The 17,798-nt window shown below is 38.6% G+C and overlaps 1 protein-coding gene across 1 annotated transcript in view; it reads right to left on the bottom strand.

Annotated features, from left to right (window-relative positions):
- Nucleotides 1-17,042, bottom strand: part of sppl3 (signal peptide peptidase 3) — a 72,161-nt gene extending 55,119 nt beyond the window's left edge. The window contains exon 1 of the mRNA XM_034191654.1: nucleotides 16,545-17,042. Coding sequence (XP_034047545.1) covers nucleotides 16,545-16,570 — 26 coding nt within the window. The 5' untranslated portion in view covers nucleotides 16,571-17,042. The remainder of the gene's footprint in view (nucleotides 1-16,544) is intronic.
- Between the last annotated feature and the right edge of the window lie 756 nt (nucleotides 17,043-17,798).

The following is a 17,798-nucleotide window of genomic DNA, read 5'->3' as shown; positions in this document are numbered from 1 at the left end:
TCACCATAGCAAGTTTGATGTCGACTGCTGAATGATTTTGGCTGTGCATAACGAACACACACAGACATACATACCCACTAAGATAAAGGGAGGTTAACTTATTTTAATGCATGAACTACATATTAGGCAAGAGAAATGTGCCAACTCTGTTCATGAAATACAAAGAACCATGAAGACATGATTGTTCTCCCAATTTAAGATAAAATGTGGTAAATAAATGGACTGCATTTATATGGCGCTTTTCCATCTGCATCAGATGCTCAAAGCGCTTTACAATGATGCCTTACATTCACACAAATGCACTCACATACCGATGTCAGGGTGCTGCCATGCAAAGCACTCACTAAACACCAGGAGCAACTTGGGGATTAAGGACCTTGCCCAAGGGCCCTTAGTGATTTTCTGGTCAGGCTGGGGTTTGAACCGAGGATCCCCTGGTTTCAAACCCAACGCTTAATCACTAGACCATCACCTCCCTGATTACATTTCTCCCTGGTAACAGTTTAAATAGCTAGACTGTCAAAAGTGCAGTCAGCCAATCATGAAGCTATGTTATGTTAAATTTATGTTTAATATCCTACAAAGTGAAGTATTGCAATTTAGTGAGCTTTTGTTAGAAAGTCATTTACTGACCAAAAACAGCTGGGGCTGGTGAATGGATATCACATCGTGCACATTCTACTGTCACAGTGAAGTTAGTGGCTTTCTCAGTGTTCTGACTAAACACTGGTTTTTACTCCAGTGCTGCTGTATGTCACTGGCTAAAGCAAACAGAATTATGGGTATTCAAACAACATGGAGCCTTTTGGACACAGATATACAGCTCATAACTGTGAAATGAAAATTGTGAAATCCAAGGAAAATTTGCAGGGGTCTGGGGGCCATAGGCCCCCAATTTTCAATTTCAATTTATTTTCATTTATATAGTGCCAAATCACAACAGCGTTGTCTCAAAGCACTTCACACAGGTAAGGTCTAACCTTACCAACCCCCAGAACAACAGTGGTAAGGAAAAACTCCCCCTGAGGAAGAAATCTCAAGCAGACAGACTCAAAGGGGTGACCCTCTGCTTGGGCCATGCTACAAACATAAATTACAGAACAATTCACAAACAAATATACAAGAAATGCTATTGGCGCACAGGACAGGAGGATTGCCAACACGAATACAACTCCCATCTCTGGATGGAGCTGCACCTTAAACAGAGAGAAAAACAAAACAACAAAATCAGGCATCAGAAAGACAGAAAATACTGTATAATGTGCCAACCCTAACCCTAAACTTCACTAAAAGACCCAGAATTTAGGTAAAGTTGAGGCCACGGCCTGCTCCAATTACTAATAAATGAATTAAAAGAGTAAAAAGCGTAAAACAAAACTGTACCAGTATGCTAGCCATATGAAAGGGAAAATAAGTGTGTCTTAAGTCTGGACTTGAAAGTCTCCACAGAATCTGACTGTTTTATTGACGCAGGGAGATCATTCCATAGAACAGGGGCACGATAAAAGAAAGCTCTGTGACCCGCAGACTTCTTAGTCACCTTAGAGACACAAAGTAGTCCTGCACCCTGAGAACGTAAAGCCCGGGCCAGTACGTAAGGTTTAATTAGGTCAGCTAGGTAGGGAGGTGCCAGTCCATTAATAATTTTATAGGTTAGTAGCAGAAGCTTAAAATCTGATCTCACTGGGACAGGAAGCCAGTGAAGGGATGCTAAAATGGGTGTAATGTGGTCGAACTTTCTGCTTCGTGTCAAAGGTCTGGCTGCAGCATTTTGAACCAATTGGAGACCCCCAGGAGCCAGTCTTGGGCCCTGTGGGATCCCAGAAACCAAATTAATTTTTTATCTAATGATACATTTTCAGCATCTCCTGGAACAAAAATTCTCAATATTAGTGCATATTTAAATGACCCTGTAGTCAACCTTTCATTTGAACCATCAATGATCATGTTGAAATAACAGAATATGATGTGGAAGTAGGACCTGGAATGATTTTCCTTTTAACTGTAAACGAAATTATGCATTAACTCAGAATTAAACTACATGAAATTCATGAAGACTGAAAAACCACAGCTAAAGCTTGGAGAATATTTTGAAAATCGTGGTAAAATATCAATAACATACCTTATAGTAAAAAAGTCACATATTCTTGTAAATTCCTGTAAATCCACTCAAAGTCAGTGTCTTTTTCCCATGAAAAAAGTCTACATTAATAAAAACTCATTTACATTCTTGTGTAAAGTCATGTAAATCCATTCAAAGCAAGTCTTTTTTTTCCCAATGAAAGAAAGTCTAGATTAATGAAAAAAGTCATATAATCTCATCTAAAATCATGTTTGAACAGCACAATGTTTATTTTCCAGAGAGAAAAATTCTTACTGCGTTTCCTGAGAGCACAGTTCACTTTTCCCGTTTCTTTTATCTTTCAGGTGTGTTGATGAAGCCAGCGACAATTCCACAGATTCTCGTCCTTATCAGACTTTTTATAAAGTCTTTTTCACCATCTTCTCTCTGTCCGACGTCGGTCCGTGACAGAGACATGTTGCACAAGTCTTCTTTTAAAAACGTTCGAGCTCTAAAGGTCTGCGATATCCACATGCTACGTTTAACTTAAGCTTTGCACAAAAAAGCTACACAGCGTCGCCACAGCAATCAACCAGTCCCACTTTACGACAACTGTTACAACAGCCAAGCTTTTTTCTCCTCGAAACTCCGCGGATCCGAGGACACTGATTAGTACACAGATCAGTGTCCGCGGTCTTTTAAAACTTGCATGATGTTGTAAAAAAAGAACACTTTGCAATAGACATTTTAAAAACTCAGTGACGATCACGATTACAGAGTGAAACACTAACACCCCTCGTCCTACCCATGATAAAAACTCAGCGGATCCACAAAATTCCGCGGAGTTTTCACCGCCCTGCATAACAGTGCACCATCTCCGCTGCACGAACAACTTCAAACGCTACAAAATAACAGAAAATGGAGAATTTCAACACTTTCATCAAACACCAAAAATTGCAGGTGAAATTCAGCTCACAGAAATAACATACTATGCCATGAGACGATGTCTGGAGGGCCATCAGGCTAACAAGTGCCACTGCCACCCCAGAATTTTAGCAAAATAATGAAAAAAACAACACTAAAAATACATTAATTTATAAATCAAAAATCTTTTAGGTGCATCTGCAGCGCTCCGAACAGTAATGTGTGATGCTGCTCAAGAGCACCGGGCCTGAAAGCAATTCTCGGGGAAACGCTACAAATCGTGGTCACAATAAAGACAAGCAGACCTGTGCACATTGTTCAAGATAACATGCAAAACAAAACATTTCTGTAATGCATCTGTAGCAAAGCATGCTAGTTTACACAATGTAACAAACAATATTACAGCTTTTGAGAGTGCCATCATTTCCCCTTTGTAGATGGTGTCAAAATGAACATGTCAAGTCATCTTAAAATGTATTTCTCTCCCTTACAGTAGTTATGGGTTTCATGCAGAATAGCTGCCTTTTATAAATCACAGCTTGTGACAAAAACACTCTGAATGATGATCTTAGTTACAAAGAAGCATTGTAAATATTTTATCATCCATAACTAGTGGGATATGGATCCCATCCTAATGGGGCTTCAGAGAGCATAAACTACAAACACCGAAGTGCTGCTCAAGCTACATTGTGCTTTACTGTATGGGACTTACAACTTATGACTGATGTCTTCTGACAACTACAAGGTTATCATCTTCACCAGGTCCTTGTTCTTCACATGTCGCTTAAATGATCCAAGATAAACTGGATGATCCAGGTTCCACTGATCTCAATCATGCTAATCTGTTTTTTTTTTCAGTTCATCAAATCAAGGTGAATATTTGATTAGATGAACTGCTGATAATCACCCGAGATGACTATGTGTTCAATGATACGAATCGTTATTATATCATGTTTTGAGAAATGATGTAGAGCCCCAGTTAGTTAAAACAAGTGCTCACTGAACGTCTATTTTAAGATTATATAGTCTATAATATTGAGACTAGTACCTGCTGGAGAAGCCAAAAGATCTGACATTTAATAATATTCCAGTAATAGCCTACAAATGATTTGATCTGTACAGTATATCCAGAAAGTATTCACATCACTACAAGAAGTAACACAACTAATCTGTTCTACCACCTCAAGACAAAACATGTCACTGAATACCCACATTGCCAGGCAATGCAGCCAAGATCCAGTCCAACGAATGCACGAGGGAAAAAACAAAAAAACAAAAACAAAAACAGGAACTGATCCAGACCTCCATCCAACAGTCATTTTGAAAAGGTACTCCTTATAGTAGGAAGAGCCCCATATGGATTGAAATTACCAGGGCCACTGTTTATTTGTGTAAGGATATGGTCTCTTTTCAAACAGTAGAGAGACGCGGCTTTAAAGCCATGATCACAGCTACTGATCCACGATACGAGGTGCCAAGCCGAAAATGCTTTACAGAAACAGAAATGCCAAAACTGTATGAGGAGCTCCTCGAAAAGACTGAAAAAGAGTTGTGTGACCTGAAATGTTTTGCCACCAACAATGGACCTGTGGTTAAGCGGTACCATCACGGAGCCTTTCATCAGCCTGAACATTCACTATGTAACGGATGATTGAAATCTTGGCAGCCGGTGTTTGCAGATGCCGTACTTTCCTGCTGAACATACAGCTGAGGAGATATGCATTTAGAGATGTAGAATTTCCCTCTATTCAGTTTGTATAGCCAATGGTATTTTAATGTTGCATTTGTGTTAAGTGATGTTCATTCAAAGGTGGTGGAAAAAGGATAAGCTTCATGTGTCTTTGGACATTTTAAGGGACTGTTTGTCAATCAGAGAACAATCAAATCTGCGAAAGCTGATTACATGTCAAATTTAATTGTGTCAAATATTAAGAGACCCCAGGTCCTGTTTAATGTTTTAAACAAATTAGTGAATCCTGTGGAGTTAAACAGTGTTTACTCTCAAACATTATGTGATAGCTTTCTTAACTTTTGACACAGAGCTGACCAAGGACATGAAAAGAATCATCCTAGAATACTTCAACAAGAAGTACTCAGACCCATAAACTGTTGACCTGCTAGATATGGCCTCCTTCACTGACCCACGGTTTACAGAAACATATATAGCTGATGACTGCCAGGAGTTCATCAAGACCAGAGTGGTAGCAGAAATTCAGTCACTTTTGGAGGTGCAAATTGCAACGGTCACACACAACCACAGAAGCTGGAGCTGATAGTGCTGACACCCTCTCTACTTTTAAGATTAGGCTTAAAATTTTCCTTTTTGCTAAAGCTTATAGCTAGGGCTGGATCAGGTGACCCTGAACCATCCCTTAGTTATGCTGCTATAGAGTTAGACTGCTGGGGGGTTCCCATGATGCACTGAGTGTTTCTTTCTCTTTTTGCTCTGTATGCACCACTCTGCATTTAATCATTAGTGATTGATCTCTGCTCCCCTCCACAGCATGTCTTTTTCCTGATTCTCTCCCTCAGCCCCAACCAGTCCCAGCAGAAGACTGCCCCTCCCTGAGCCTGGTTCTGCTGGAGGTTTATTCCTGTTAAAAGGGAGTTTTTCCCTTCCCACTGTTGCCAAGTGCTTGCTCACAGGGGGTCCTTTTGACCGTTGGGGTTTTTCCGTAATTATTGTATGGCTTTGCTTTACAATATGAAGCGCCTTGGGGCAACCGTTTGTTGTGATTTGGCGCTATATAAATAAAATTGATTTGATTTGTTTTTTTAAATGAGAAGACACCAGTTTTTCTGTTTGCATCTTTTGTGTCCTTTAAGAAAATACTAAAACATTTGGTGCCTTCTGCAGTTTTGCAGAGCTTTTATTGTAAGAAACTAAGTTTCTTTACAGTAGTGCAGTTACGGTAATTTCTTTACAGCAGTAGTATACATCAAAGTATATGTGCCTTATACTGGAAGTATTTTCATTTTATTAAGAGAACAAAATGTTTAAAACCAAATGTGTTACATTAGGCTGCAGGTAAGAAACTTTATGTTTGAAAGACATTTTTATTTAAAGTAAATGTGCATTACACAAAATAATTTTCTTTGCCTAATACTTACAGTATTTTCAGTACAGTGTATGTTACTTCACTAAAAAGACACCATTTTTTCCTGTTCTCTGTATCTTGCATTGAAGAACCAAGGACTTAAACTAAGTGTAGTGCCTTTTATAACGGTTGCCATTAATGGAAAGAAACCTAATGCTTTAAGTTTTTCTTTGTTAGAGTCTCTGCAGCTTGTGTACTTGAATTTGATCTGCAACATTATGTAGTAAATTACAGTTTTACACAATAAATGTTCTCAAAACCTCATGCTAAATTTCTTTCTTTTTAAAGAAATATATTCAGAAGTTTGGCTTTCCTAAAATGGTTCTATTTATTGTAAAGCATATATTGTGATATATATTGTTATCACAAGAGAATGCAATGCATATTGCAATATGAATTTTAGGCCATATTGCCCATCCCTAGTAGAAAGATATGTGCCTTTCCAAATCATGTCCAATCAACTGAATTTACCCCAGGTCAACTCCCAATTAAGCTGTAGAAACATCTCAAAGATGATCAGTGGAAACAGGATGGACCTGAGGCTGTGAACACCCCCCCCCCCCCCCCAAAAAAAAACATTTTTTTCACATTGTCATTATGGGGTATTGTGTGTAGAATTTTGAGGAAAAAAAAAATCCATTCATCCATTTTGGAATAAGGCTGTAACATAAAATGTGGGGAAAGTGTAGTGCTGTGAATACTTTTCAGATGCACCGTAGACGTCTGTGTGATGTGGTTATGGCAACAACACACAGACAAGAAGAAGAAAACATTAGTATGAGAAGTATCAAGGCTTTAATCGAACAACTCTGCACTGACACTTAAATGAAACCACTTTAAAAACCATTATCAGACTAATTATCTTGCAATAATTTTTTGTCCGATAATTTTTAGACCAATAATGTGGTAAATAAAGCTGAATAGCTACAAAAATTTATAAAACTTTAAATCACTTGAGCACCTACCTGTTAAATGTTTCGTAGCTGATGTGTAGTTCTACCCTCTGCAAAACAGAGAAGAGCTGCTTTAAGAAGAAACCGCTCTATCTACAAAGGAGAACTGGTCCCCCCAAAAAAATAAACTCATTTCTCTTAACCCCATACTGATACGTGGGCAATATCACCCAAGTCATCCAGAGGCATACATAAAAACCCTATAACGCCAAGTTTATCATATTTGATACAGGATTTTCTGAGATGTCTGATTCATCAGTTTCTCCCCAAAAAACCCATTGTATACAATGATATACTTGTAGTGCACAGACAAACCACCAGATGTCAGTATCTTATGCATCAGAGGGCCTTCAGATGAGACATTCATAATGGCTGCCTGAAACAAGTGATCCAAAGTAATTTCCCTAAGAAAATGCAGCATTTTATAGGTTTGAAATGTTATGTTTGCTCTGGATTTAAAATGGATGTTTTTATGCTAGAACGCCCAATGTAGCAAATGTGATACAAATAAAAACTCATTCAAAAAGGTTTTTGTTTGTTTTTTTTTTGTTTGTTTTTTTGGTGGGTTTGTTAAAAGGTCCAATAAAGACTCTTGTTTCAAAAAATTAGAATTTTCTGACAATTATTTCACAGGGTGGGCTTTATAGGGTTAACTTATGGTTCAACTTTTAACCAAACTAATGTCGGACAAGTTATTTAAATTAATGTCATATCTGAAGTTTTATAAAGTGAAAATATCAGATATATGTTTTAGTTTTAAAGTAATGCGCTAATTTTTAAGGTTTTATTGTGGATATATGCTGTGCCCAGCAGTGCATTATGGGTAGGATAGGGTAATCTCAGTACATTCACGACATGAGAAATGCATTTGAAACACTCTGATCAGGCTCTACGGACAACAGCATTAAACGCTAGTACCTAAAACTCTCGTGAATATATTCTCTGGGCTTATAGACATTATTATTGTGTCTGCGTTTATTAAATTCCACGCATCTTAAATGTAGCAGACACTGATTATCTGGAATTTTGTTTTGGCAAGTTTTCAAGGTCTCTTCTGCCATCTACTGGCCAGTAGTGTTCATTCGCCCTATTGACATATCCAGTAATCCCTTGAATGCCAGAGAGTCGCTGCAGTCAACAACATATAGAGAATCAACACGATGACAGTTGTAAATGAATATTATACTACAAAAATACATTTTTTATGCTTTTCGTCACGTTAATAAGAGACTGCATGCATGATACCCTGAAAACTTGCTAAAACAATTGTAACAAATAATCCGTGTCTGTTACGCTTAATCTGCATGGAATTTAATAAACGCAAACCGAATTTCAGACATACTATATATATTAGCCTTGAACAAAGAGGACATACAGTGTTGTAAAGAACAATAAGACTTTAAAGAGCAAACTTCACTTTCCTCCAGAACGACATGAACAGGAAACAAGTGTAGCTCACAGCAGCTCCCATTGAAAATAACGGAGAGACAGCCTGTGATTCTCGCATGTTTACATAAAACAAACACAATAACGTCTATAAACTCAGAGAATATATTCACGAGAGTTTTAGGCACAATATAAAAATAGTTTTATGATGCGATGTTAATGGTGTTGTCTGTGTGCAGCGGACGGTTAAAGTGCCGCGTGATCAGTGTCTCAATGCAGTTCTCAATGTTACTGAGATCTCGCAGTGCAGCGACCTCTCCAAGGTTTTGTGGGATTTGAAACGTCAATAGGGCGAATAGCCAACATTTGTGTGTGAAGACAATATTGAGTGCACATTTTACAACATCATAAAACGTGCGCACATTCTCTCCACATGCAAAACATTTTGCAATGACACTTCCAGGGCTCCGTAAAAATGCCTGTTTATATAAATAAAAAAATGGAATATTTTACAAAAGCACATGTATCTGTAAACATCAATACATGACACACGTCACATTAACGTGTTGGTTTACATAATGAATGACTGAATCAATTAGTGTTTAGCAGAGGCACATTTTACCCAGAATCCTTTGCGATCTGTCTGTTTGTTACAAAACCTCAGAATTAGTGCATTATTCAACATTAACTCATTGAGTGCCATTGACGCTTAAACGCGTCTTTTCAGATAGTAACGCTCAACGCCAAAGACGCGTTATCGCGCCAATTACTTTTTTATGGGGGGGGGGGGGGGAAATCAGCTGATCTAGCTTGTGTAAAAAAAAAAAAAAAAAAAAAAAAAAAGAAGACTTGTAATCACAAGGGAACCCATTCTGTGGGTGGTAGCAGTGTGAATGTGGACCGGAGCGCGGCTCGCTCTCCACCGTTGTGCGGACGTCTTACGGTTGTACCGCTCCTAATCCGACTGGTTTCCACCTGGCTGTCTGTCAAACTGTGATGCAGTCGCGCTGCTCCAGTCGTTCCGTCTTTTTCCTTGGAATGAAAAAACGGCGAGCGCACGACACACACCTCACACAAAGGCTGCTTACAAGCAAATGACGCAATCGACAGGCTCATGCAAGCACACGTGACTCAAATCCATCAGGTTTTTGAAAAAATAAAAAGGTCCGATACGCGGGAGCCAGAGGGAAGAGACAGACGGCGTCCCTCCCCTGACGTTTTTTTTTTTTTTTTGGTGCATTATACAATAGGATCACTTTTCATAATGTTTGAGATGTCACTGAAGCAAAAACAATTATAATCAAAGACATTTTCTCCTTGAAATGTTGCTTGTCACAAAAAGCCAATTTTCTCAATTTTTTGTCAGAAATCAGCATTTTTAGTGCTACCCACCCATGGCTGGCACTCTGAGTTAAAAGATATATGTTATATTTTAACTTTGTACAAATGACAGAATTGACATTAATGGAGTTATTAAATCGGTATGAATGTTATTTATAAATCAAAACCATAAGTCAGCACTGCTTTATTTTCCAAGACCTCTGCCTGACCGGAGCATTGTGATTGGTAGAGAGCTGGGCTTTATGGCTGCTCTCAGCTTGCTTCTGTGCTGGAAGCCATGTAGTAAACAAGAGCTTCCAACAGGGGGCAAGATGTTCAAAGATAGAAGTGTGGGCTCATTGTTTGGGTCTGTTGTTGCTTTTGACGCTACCAGAAGTGATCATGGTGTTAAAACTCAAATTGAGTTTATTAGTAGTTGCAAATGTACCAGACAATACTGGAATTTATCGGTTATCGGTAACTTCCGATACATTTTTGGGTGGTTTATCGTTTTATCTTTATCAAAGATAACTTTTCAGTTATCTGATTATCTGTTATCGAAGTTAAATTTTTGGTTATCTGTGCCCGCCACTGAGAATAGAGAAGTAGGCATTTGTGTTAAGAGATGTGTACCGACTTTGTTGATAACCTGAAAATATGTCTAATGAGATAACAGGATGTTACATGTATCTAAAATCCATGTTATTTATTTTAAATAGAGGGATGCCGAATTATGTGATGCTCTGTCCAATACAAAAGTACATGTACTATTTCATAGGGTGAAGTGGCAAAGGTATTTCTGTAAAATATTTTGCTCCCGGTGTTGAATTTTTGTGCTGCACTGATTAGAGCTGCCACGACTAGTCACAACTACGTCGACTATTGAAGTCATTTACTTTGAAACTTGAACCAATGAAGCAGTGCTTCGGTCTGCTGCTTCCTTGCATCTTTGCTTCGCTCCTCTTCAGAAGCGACAATTCCGCTTCTTATCCCCTCTCAAATCCATTAGAATGTCAATAGTGAGTCACTTTTGTGTGGATTAAAGTGACTAACTGGGACTCCTGTCTTGTTGCGAGAAAGAAACGACAACCGTCCTCTGTTCCACTGCTCCAAACGCTGCGCCGCCGAGTCAAGTTAGAAAGATTGAGCCCGCTCGGAATGAACAACTTCAAAGCGAATCGCCGTTTAAATCAAATGACACGTCTTTCCAAATGTTGTAATGCAAGCAATAAACTGCAATCAATCAAAATGTTTTTTTTTCCTCCCAAAATGAGACACCCTGGCTGACGTGCAGCAGCCCAAGACTATATGGCTGCAGACCTGCAGACTCCAGCAGCCAGCTGACCTCAGCTCAGACGTATGGAGAGACATCCATGCCATTAATGTCTGAAAGGAAATGCTTTTGACAAAAACTACAGATTTATTTTCTATCCAAGTCCAGAGATCAAGGATCCACCATGCAGAGTTTATTTATGTCCAGAGATCAAGGATCCAGTGACCAATTTCATATTTATTTACTTTAAGACTCAATAAAATGTTGACATAGAAATCTTGTAAAGCCTACTTGTAGCACACAGAAAATTCACAGGAGGTATCGGTAAGGGAACTGATAAGGAATCAGATTGATAAGTGGAATCAATAGATAAAATGTGATAAGCTGCAATTTACATATGATCCAAGTAGTCGACTAATCGCAAAAATAACTTGACTAGTCGACTATCAAAACAGTTGTTTGTGGCAGCCCTAGCGCTGATAAATTCTGCTACCCACACCAGATGGCAGCAGACACATTCTGCCAATGCGTATGCTGAGCAAATAAATGTGTGCACGCCTGTGATGTTAAAATTGTGAAACTACATACCGTATTTTCCGCACCATAAGGCGCACCTAAAAGCCTTAAATTTTCACAAAAATCGGCCGTGCACCCTATAATCCGGTGCGCCTTATGTGCGCACTGAATTCCAAAATCTGTAAAAACGACCGACGTTGTCTTTGACCGTCGGAATATCGGACCATTTCCCGCTGACACAAGGACGTAATATGTAACGTACGTACGCTAGCAGCGTAGAGTACGTACCCTGGCAGCGATAAACCAATCGGAGAACATTACGTAATACGTAAAGTATGTACGCTGGTAGCGTAGAGTACGTACGCTGTTAGCGATAAACCAATCAGAGAAGAGTCCGTGGTACGTACACTTACCTCCGCCACTCCTCTGGCAGGTACCGTATACTACAGGTATCCTGCAAAACAACATTTGTTTGTCTAAGGACCCCCAAAAATGGCGCCAGTGAAGAGACATGCTTACGAGGCACAATTCAAACTGCAGGCCATCAGTTACGTGGTTGTTCACTGGAATAGAGCAGCTGCGAGAGGAAACAAGAAAATGAACTGCGCCAAGTTAAAAAGACCAAACGGAGTTTCCATAGAAACAAAGCGAGGTGGCCACAGCTAGAAGACCAGCTGTTCAATTCAGACACAGAAGATGAAGACTTCGATGGATTTGTGACAGAACCATAATAAAAAATAATGTGAGTAACATATTGTTAAATACCGGCAGTTCAAAGTTGTTAAAAAGTTAAAATAAACTCATCGTTTTGCTTCCGTGACCTTTTTTTTTTTTTTTTTGTAGACTATATGTTTTAGCGTGTGCCTTTTGTAAAGGTTAAGTACCCGCTAATTGAGGGTGCGCCTTATAATCCGGTGCGCCTTATGGTGCAGAAAATATGGTAAATATCACTGAACAAAGAAGACCTGCCTGACGGGGCAAACATCAGCAAAATATTTCTGCCTGAATGTTCACTGGTGCTGGTGCTAGTCTGTGACTGAGGCAGCACGAAATTTTAATGAGGCCATCGCCCATGCGGTAAAAACCCTGCAAGAATATAATTTATGTTATTGATTTGTTTTGTGTTTTTAATCTAAATCTACATACTAACTAGTAATCAAGGTTGTCAGATAAATGTAATGAAGTAAAAAAGTACAATATTTGCCTCTTGCAGTATAATGTCACGGCAATCCCTTGCTGACGAGGAAGATTGACTCTTGACTAGGGATGGGTATCGAGAACCGGTTCCTTTCGGGTATCGTTAAGAAATGATTCGATCCACCAACATCAATAACCTTTTTACTTAACGATTCCCTTATCGGTCCTTCAGAGTGGCCGTTGTTTTTGGGGGTGTGTCAGGAAAATTATAATTTCTCTACATTGATTACAGACCCTGCAGCAGGTCTGTAATCAACTTCTCTGCAGCGCGGCTTTGCTTTGAACCTTGAACCAATCGAAGCAGTGATTCGATCATTGCTTCGTTGGTTAATATTTTTCTTTCGCTTTCCCCCGCTAAAACCCTAAAGAGCATATGGCTGTATTATTTACCTTTTTTATGTCAAACCGACCTGTTATGGTCTTCTGAAACAGTTAATAGATGTATTTTATAACTTAAAAACGGAACCGATGCTAACACGTTAGCATGTCTGTGGCATTTCAATGTTAAAGATAGCATTAAGCAGTTGCAGCTGTCAAGTGTTTGTTGTCGTAAGAGAGTCAAATGTATTATAAATTGTAATATTTTTTAAATTTATTTTTGTTTATATATTAATAATAGTAGCAAGCACAATAATAGTAATAATAACTAATCTAATGATTATATACAATTTTAGAGAAAGAGACAAAAAGAACCTGAATTAAAACACAACAGAAAATATAAAACCAACTAACAATGAACATGCATAAATAAATACATACATACAGAAATTAAGTGTTTCCTGTGAACACCTAGTGACTGTTACACCTCCATTTCATCCCTGTCTTATGTAAGTTTAATGACAGTTCGTTTCGGTCAAACCATATTTTCAATGTGTTAATTTCTTCAGTGATTTCCTCCAGAACTATCTGCCAAGCTAGAAAACTGCTGTATCCTAGTAAGAGCAGCATACTACTGGAATGAATTTGAATAAGTTGTTTGTTTTTTTTTTTCCCCCCCTCACCAAAATGGATGCTGCACTCACTGCAGTTTATTGTCTGGAATAGTCCCAGATTGCATTTCAGAGGTTCTAGAATTCAAACATTTTCGTGCATGTGGTGTTGGGGGGTAATTTTTGGTTTCAGCTTTTTTGTTTTTCACCACTTTGATCCCTGAATATGTGAAATCGTGAGTCACTTTTGTATGGATTAAAGTTACGAACTGAGACTCCTGTCTTGTTGCGAGAAAGAAATGAGAATCATCCAATTGTCCAATGTCAAACACACTTGAACTGAAAAATGACCTTTCCAGAATGACAGCCAGCCTTCCAGATGTCATTGTAAAGGTAAGATAATTATTTGATAATTGATTGGAGTGGATTTGTGAAATTATTATACTATCAAGGTGGGCAGATGCTACACTTTGTTGTAAGCAGTGAGTACAATTATCACTAACAGAATATAATCAAAGATAAATTATTCATTCCCTGTTCAATATCAGGGACATTGGTCATCATTAATAATGAATATTAATCATAACAACAGAAGATTAAAATAAAGAGGTAAAAAAAAGCCTCAACCAAAATTAAATCTCGAACAGTATTGATAGCACGTGAGATTGTTAAGATCAGTAAAACTCATAACATTAATAAAATAGCCAATTATATAAAATAAAATTACTATATTCTTAGTTACACTGTATTTTACAGGCCATCAAGAATTGTTTTAATGCTAAACTGGATAGCGAAGAAGGTGTTTTGCAGCAGCCACTTGTCCCAAGTTCAAACTTCGTTGCCTGAAGGATGAGATCAGAGAGAACACGTGAAGAAGCTTCTTGCAAAAGAGTTTTGTAAAGCTGCTCCTCCTGCTGACGATGCTAATGTGCCCCAACTGCCAGACAGCCCAGCTGAAATGGACTTTTTTGATTTTGAGAACCAGCCCACAGAAGGCTTCTCTGCAGAAAAAGAAGCAGCTGACTATTTAAGGTCAGGGTATGAGAGCTTGAGATTCTAAATCAGTTCCCAAGCCTCAAAAAGATGTAGATGAAATACAACACTTCCAACTCCATCCAGTGCACCACAGCAACGGCTGTTCAGTTTAGGTGGATTCGTGTTTTCCACAAATAGGAACAGACTGTCTCATAGGAGGTTTGAGAAGCTTCTGCTAATGTGATATAATGACTGTTTCACTCCAAAACAAAACAAAAACCATAGGGGCTTGTCAGAGTAGTCATAAAATAAGACTGGACTAACAGCCTAAATGTGGCATGCAACAGCATCTTCTGTTTTGGTAAACTCATTATTACTCCTCTGAGCATTTTACCAGTTCTGTTAAAAGAAGTAAATGTTAGTAATTTGGAATACTTTCAGGAGAGACTTTATTATTATTTTATTGCTGTATTTTATTTACATCTATTTGAATGAAGGAGACAAAAAGATTTTTTATTTTATATGCTGGAATATGCAGAAATATAACCTAACAGAAGAAACCTTTTTTTTTTTATTAAAGTATGGTTGAATGTGCATGTTCAACAATTTTCTTCAAGTCAGAGAGTGTTGCAGTAAATTTAATTTTTGCTTGATTAATCCTCGAGCCCAGGCAAAATTCTTTTTTTTTTTTTAAACACATTTTACAAACTTCCTGTCTTGACAGTGGCAAGGCTCCCATTTTGACTTAAATGGGAACTGGTCGGTAATTCATGCAGATCCAGTTTGTCTATAGTAGGCTGTGTGATGAATGATACGCGCACAACTTGTGCAGCAAAGTACAGAAGAGTTGAGAGGGAGAGGATTAAAAGATTGAAACTAATAAAACAAGTTTTAAAAAGTCTTTCATTTGACTCAATTTCATATGACAAATATGAAGAAAGAATAGAATTATGCTGAAAGGTCTATGACTTTAGATCATATTCAGGTTGTGTATGTTTTTGAAAAGCAGCTAAGTAAAATAATTAAAGTAAGTTACTTTTGGAAATAAAGTAATCAGTAAAGTAAATAACTGGATTGATTTCTTGGAGAAATAATCAGTAACTAATTACTATTTCCAAGTAGCTTGAACAGCACTGTATATATAATCGAAGCTGTATAATATGATCACATGACAAAAACTTAAACTGGCAAGATTCACCTAACATTTACCGCCTGGGCCTCAGCAGTCAGGTCATTCTCATTCATGGAAACAGGTCAATCTCAAACATCAATTATACAGCAAACACTTAACTGATAAAGATTGAACTGACTTTTAATATGCCTTACACATTTCTGCAGAGATGCCCGCTAACGACCAGACGGATGTCACAATGCCAAGTTTAAACTACAAGTGTCATGCAATGTTTGTGGAATGCCAGCTAGCATTAGCTAACTTAGCTCAAGGCAGAACCTTTGTTATTATGGGCAGCGCATCGACAATAAATCCCGACAGCTAGCTTTCGCTCGTATCTTCAAAAAACAAAACAAACAAACAAAAAACACTGACACGCAAGGTTTCTCTTATAGAGTATTATTACAAAATCCAGACACAAAGACCTGGCTATATGTGCGAAAGAGTAATTCAGCCGGTGACAAACCGTTAGCAGCGCAGTTAGCTGCTTTAATATCAGCTGGTGCGTCTGGTTAGCCGCCGCTAGCTACGCGGCTAGTAAGCTAAAGTTAGCGATAATTTAAATGTTATAATGACTGAAATGTCACTCCACTTGCACGACGGCACACTTCAAAATACTCAGTCACGCAGAGCCGAACGTTCGCATTAACTGACAGGAACTGGCTTAGCTGCTTTATGTCAAACAGGTTTGTTGGTATCACAAGCTAACACTGAGCAGCTAAGCTGCTAACCGCACTCACCAGGATGAGTAGCCCTGCTCCGCCATATCGCCGAAAACAGAGGGTTCTTCCGCGGCACACACAGATTCAGGTCCCGGTGACAACCCGCTGGGACCTCGTCGATGCCTTTCTTCTCAAAATGCGACGACCTAGCAGTCTCTCCTAGGTGACGACATGGTCACACATCCCGGCGCCAGCTAGTAATCACTAGCTGAAGGATCGCGGCAGTCGAAATGATGGTTTGCTATCGTTAGGTGGACAAGACAAAGCACCCCGAAAAAAAGGCAGTGATGTTATTTTCGTCGGGCTTTTTTATTTTTAACGTCTTGCTGTCGCCCCCAGACGAAAGGGTTCTGTCCTCGAAGGCGCTACAGCCGCTGTAGATCCATAATCCAGCGCGATGTGTCCAGTAAATTCAGATATGCCTCCAGGTTGTTATGGAAGACGCTCAGCTTTGTTTTCAATGGCGAGCATCGCGGGAACGCGCACAGTCGCCTCGCTCGCTGTGGAGGTTCACAAGTGGAACGCGCACGGAAAGCTTCGTGCACTGACGCTTCTCCAGCAGCAGGCAGCAATGCAGCTTCTTCTCACATACTACAAACGTTATGAAGACTGCAAAATTAAAAAATAAATAATGACATTTGGGGAAAAAACATGGCTGCTCACGCATTAATATTAGTGTAACATTCATGTATCCATTATCGGACAATTAAGATTTTTTTTGGAGATGGAAAACGTGTATTTTTTTAAAACGATAATATTAAATGTAATTTTAATCCAATTACAACAGGTGATCCCAGATGCACACACAGGTCCACACACGTTTTGTAATTTTGCTTCGACTACACCACAAGGGAAGTAAAATAAAACTATGCTTCAGAAGCAAAATTAGTTACATTTTATCTTATTCAATTTTAGTCATTTTCTGCTGTTGTTTTTCTGTCGTTTTTAATAGAAATAGGTCGTGTACTTTTTAGTTATCCTTGGAATTTGACATGTACTCTTCAATATGTTGTGATATTACAGATACAGATTCTTTATTGTCACTGTAACCAGTACAACAGAAGGTAAGGTGCAAGCCTTTCAGTGCAAATATAAAACACACACAGACTTGAAAGGTCTGGAGAAGAAAAATTTAACCGAATGAAAGAGGTATGTCCAGAGGGCAAATTAAAAAAGAAAAAAAATTATAAGAATGTAGTAGGAAAAAAAGAGATTGCACATAAACAAAGACAAAAGTATGTACAAAACTGTGGATATTTCACTGGCAGTGGA

This window comes from Thalassophryne amazonica, chromosome 17 (genome assembly GCF_902500255.1).
Source record: "Thalassophryne amazonica chromosome 17, fThaAma1.1, whole genome shotgun sequence".
Lineage (NCBI taxonomy): Eukaryota > Metazoa > Chordata > Actinopteri > Batrachoidiformes > Batrachoididae > Thalassophryne > Thalassophryne amazonica.
Note: the sequence above shows the minus strand (reverse complement) of the source record. Positions and strands in the feature narration are given on the sequence as shown.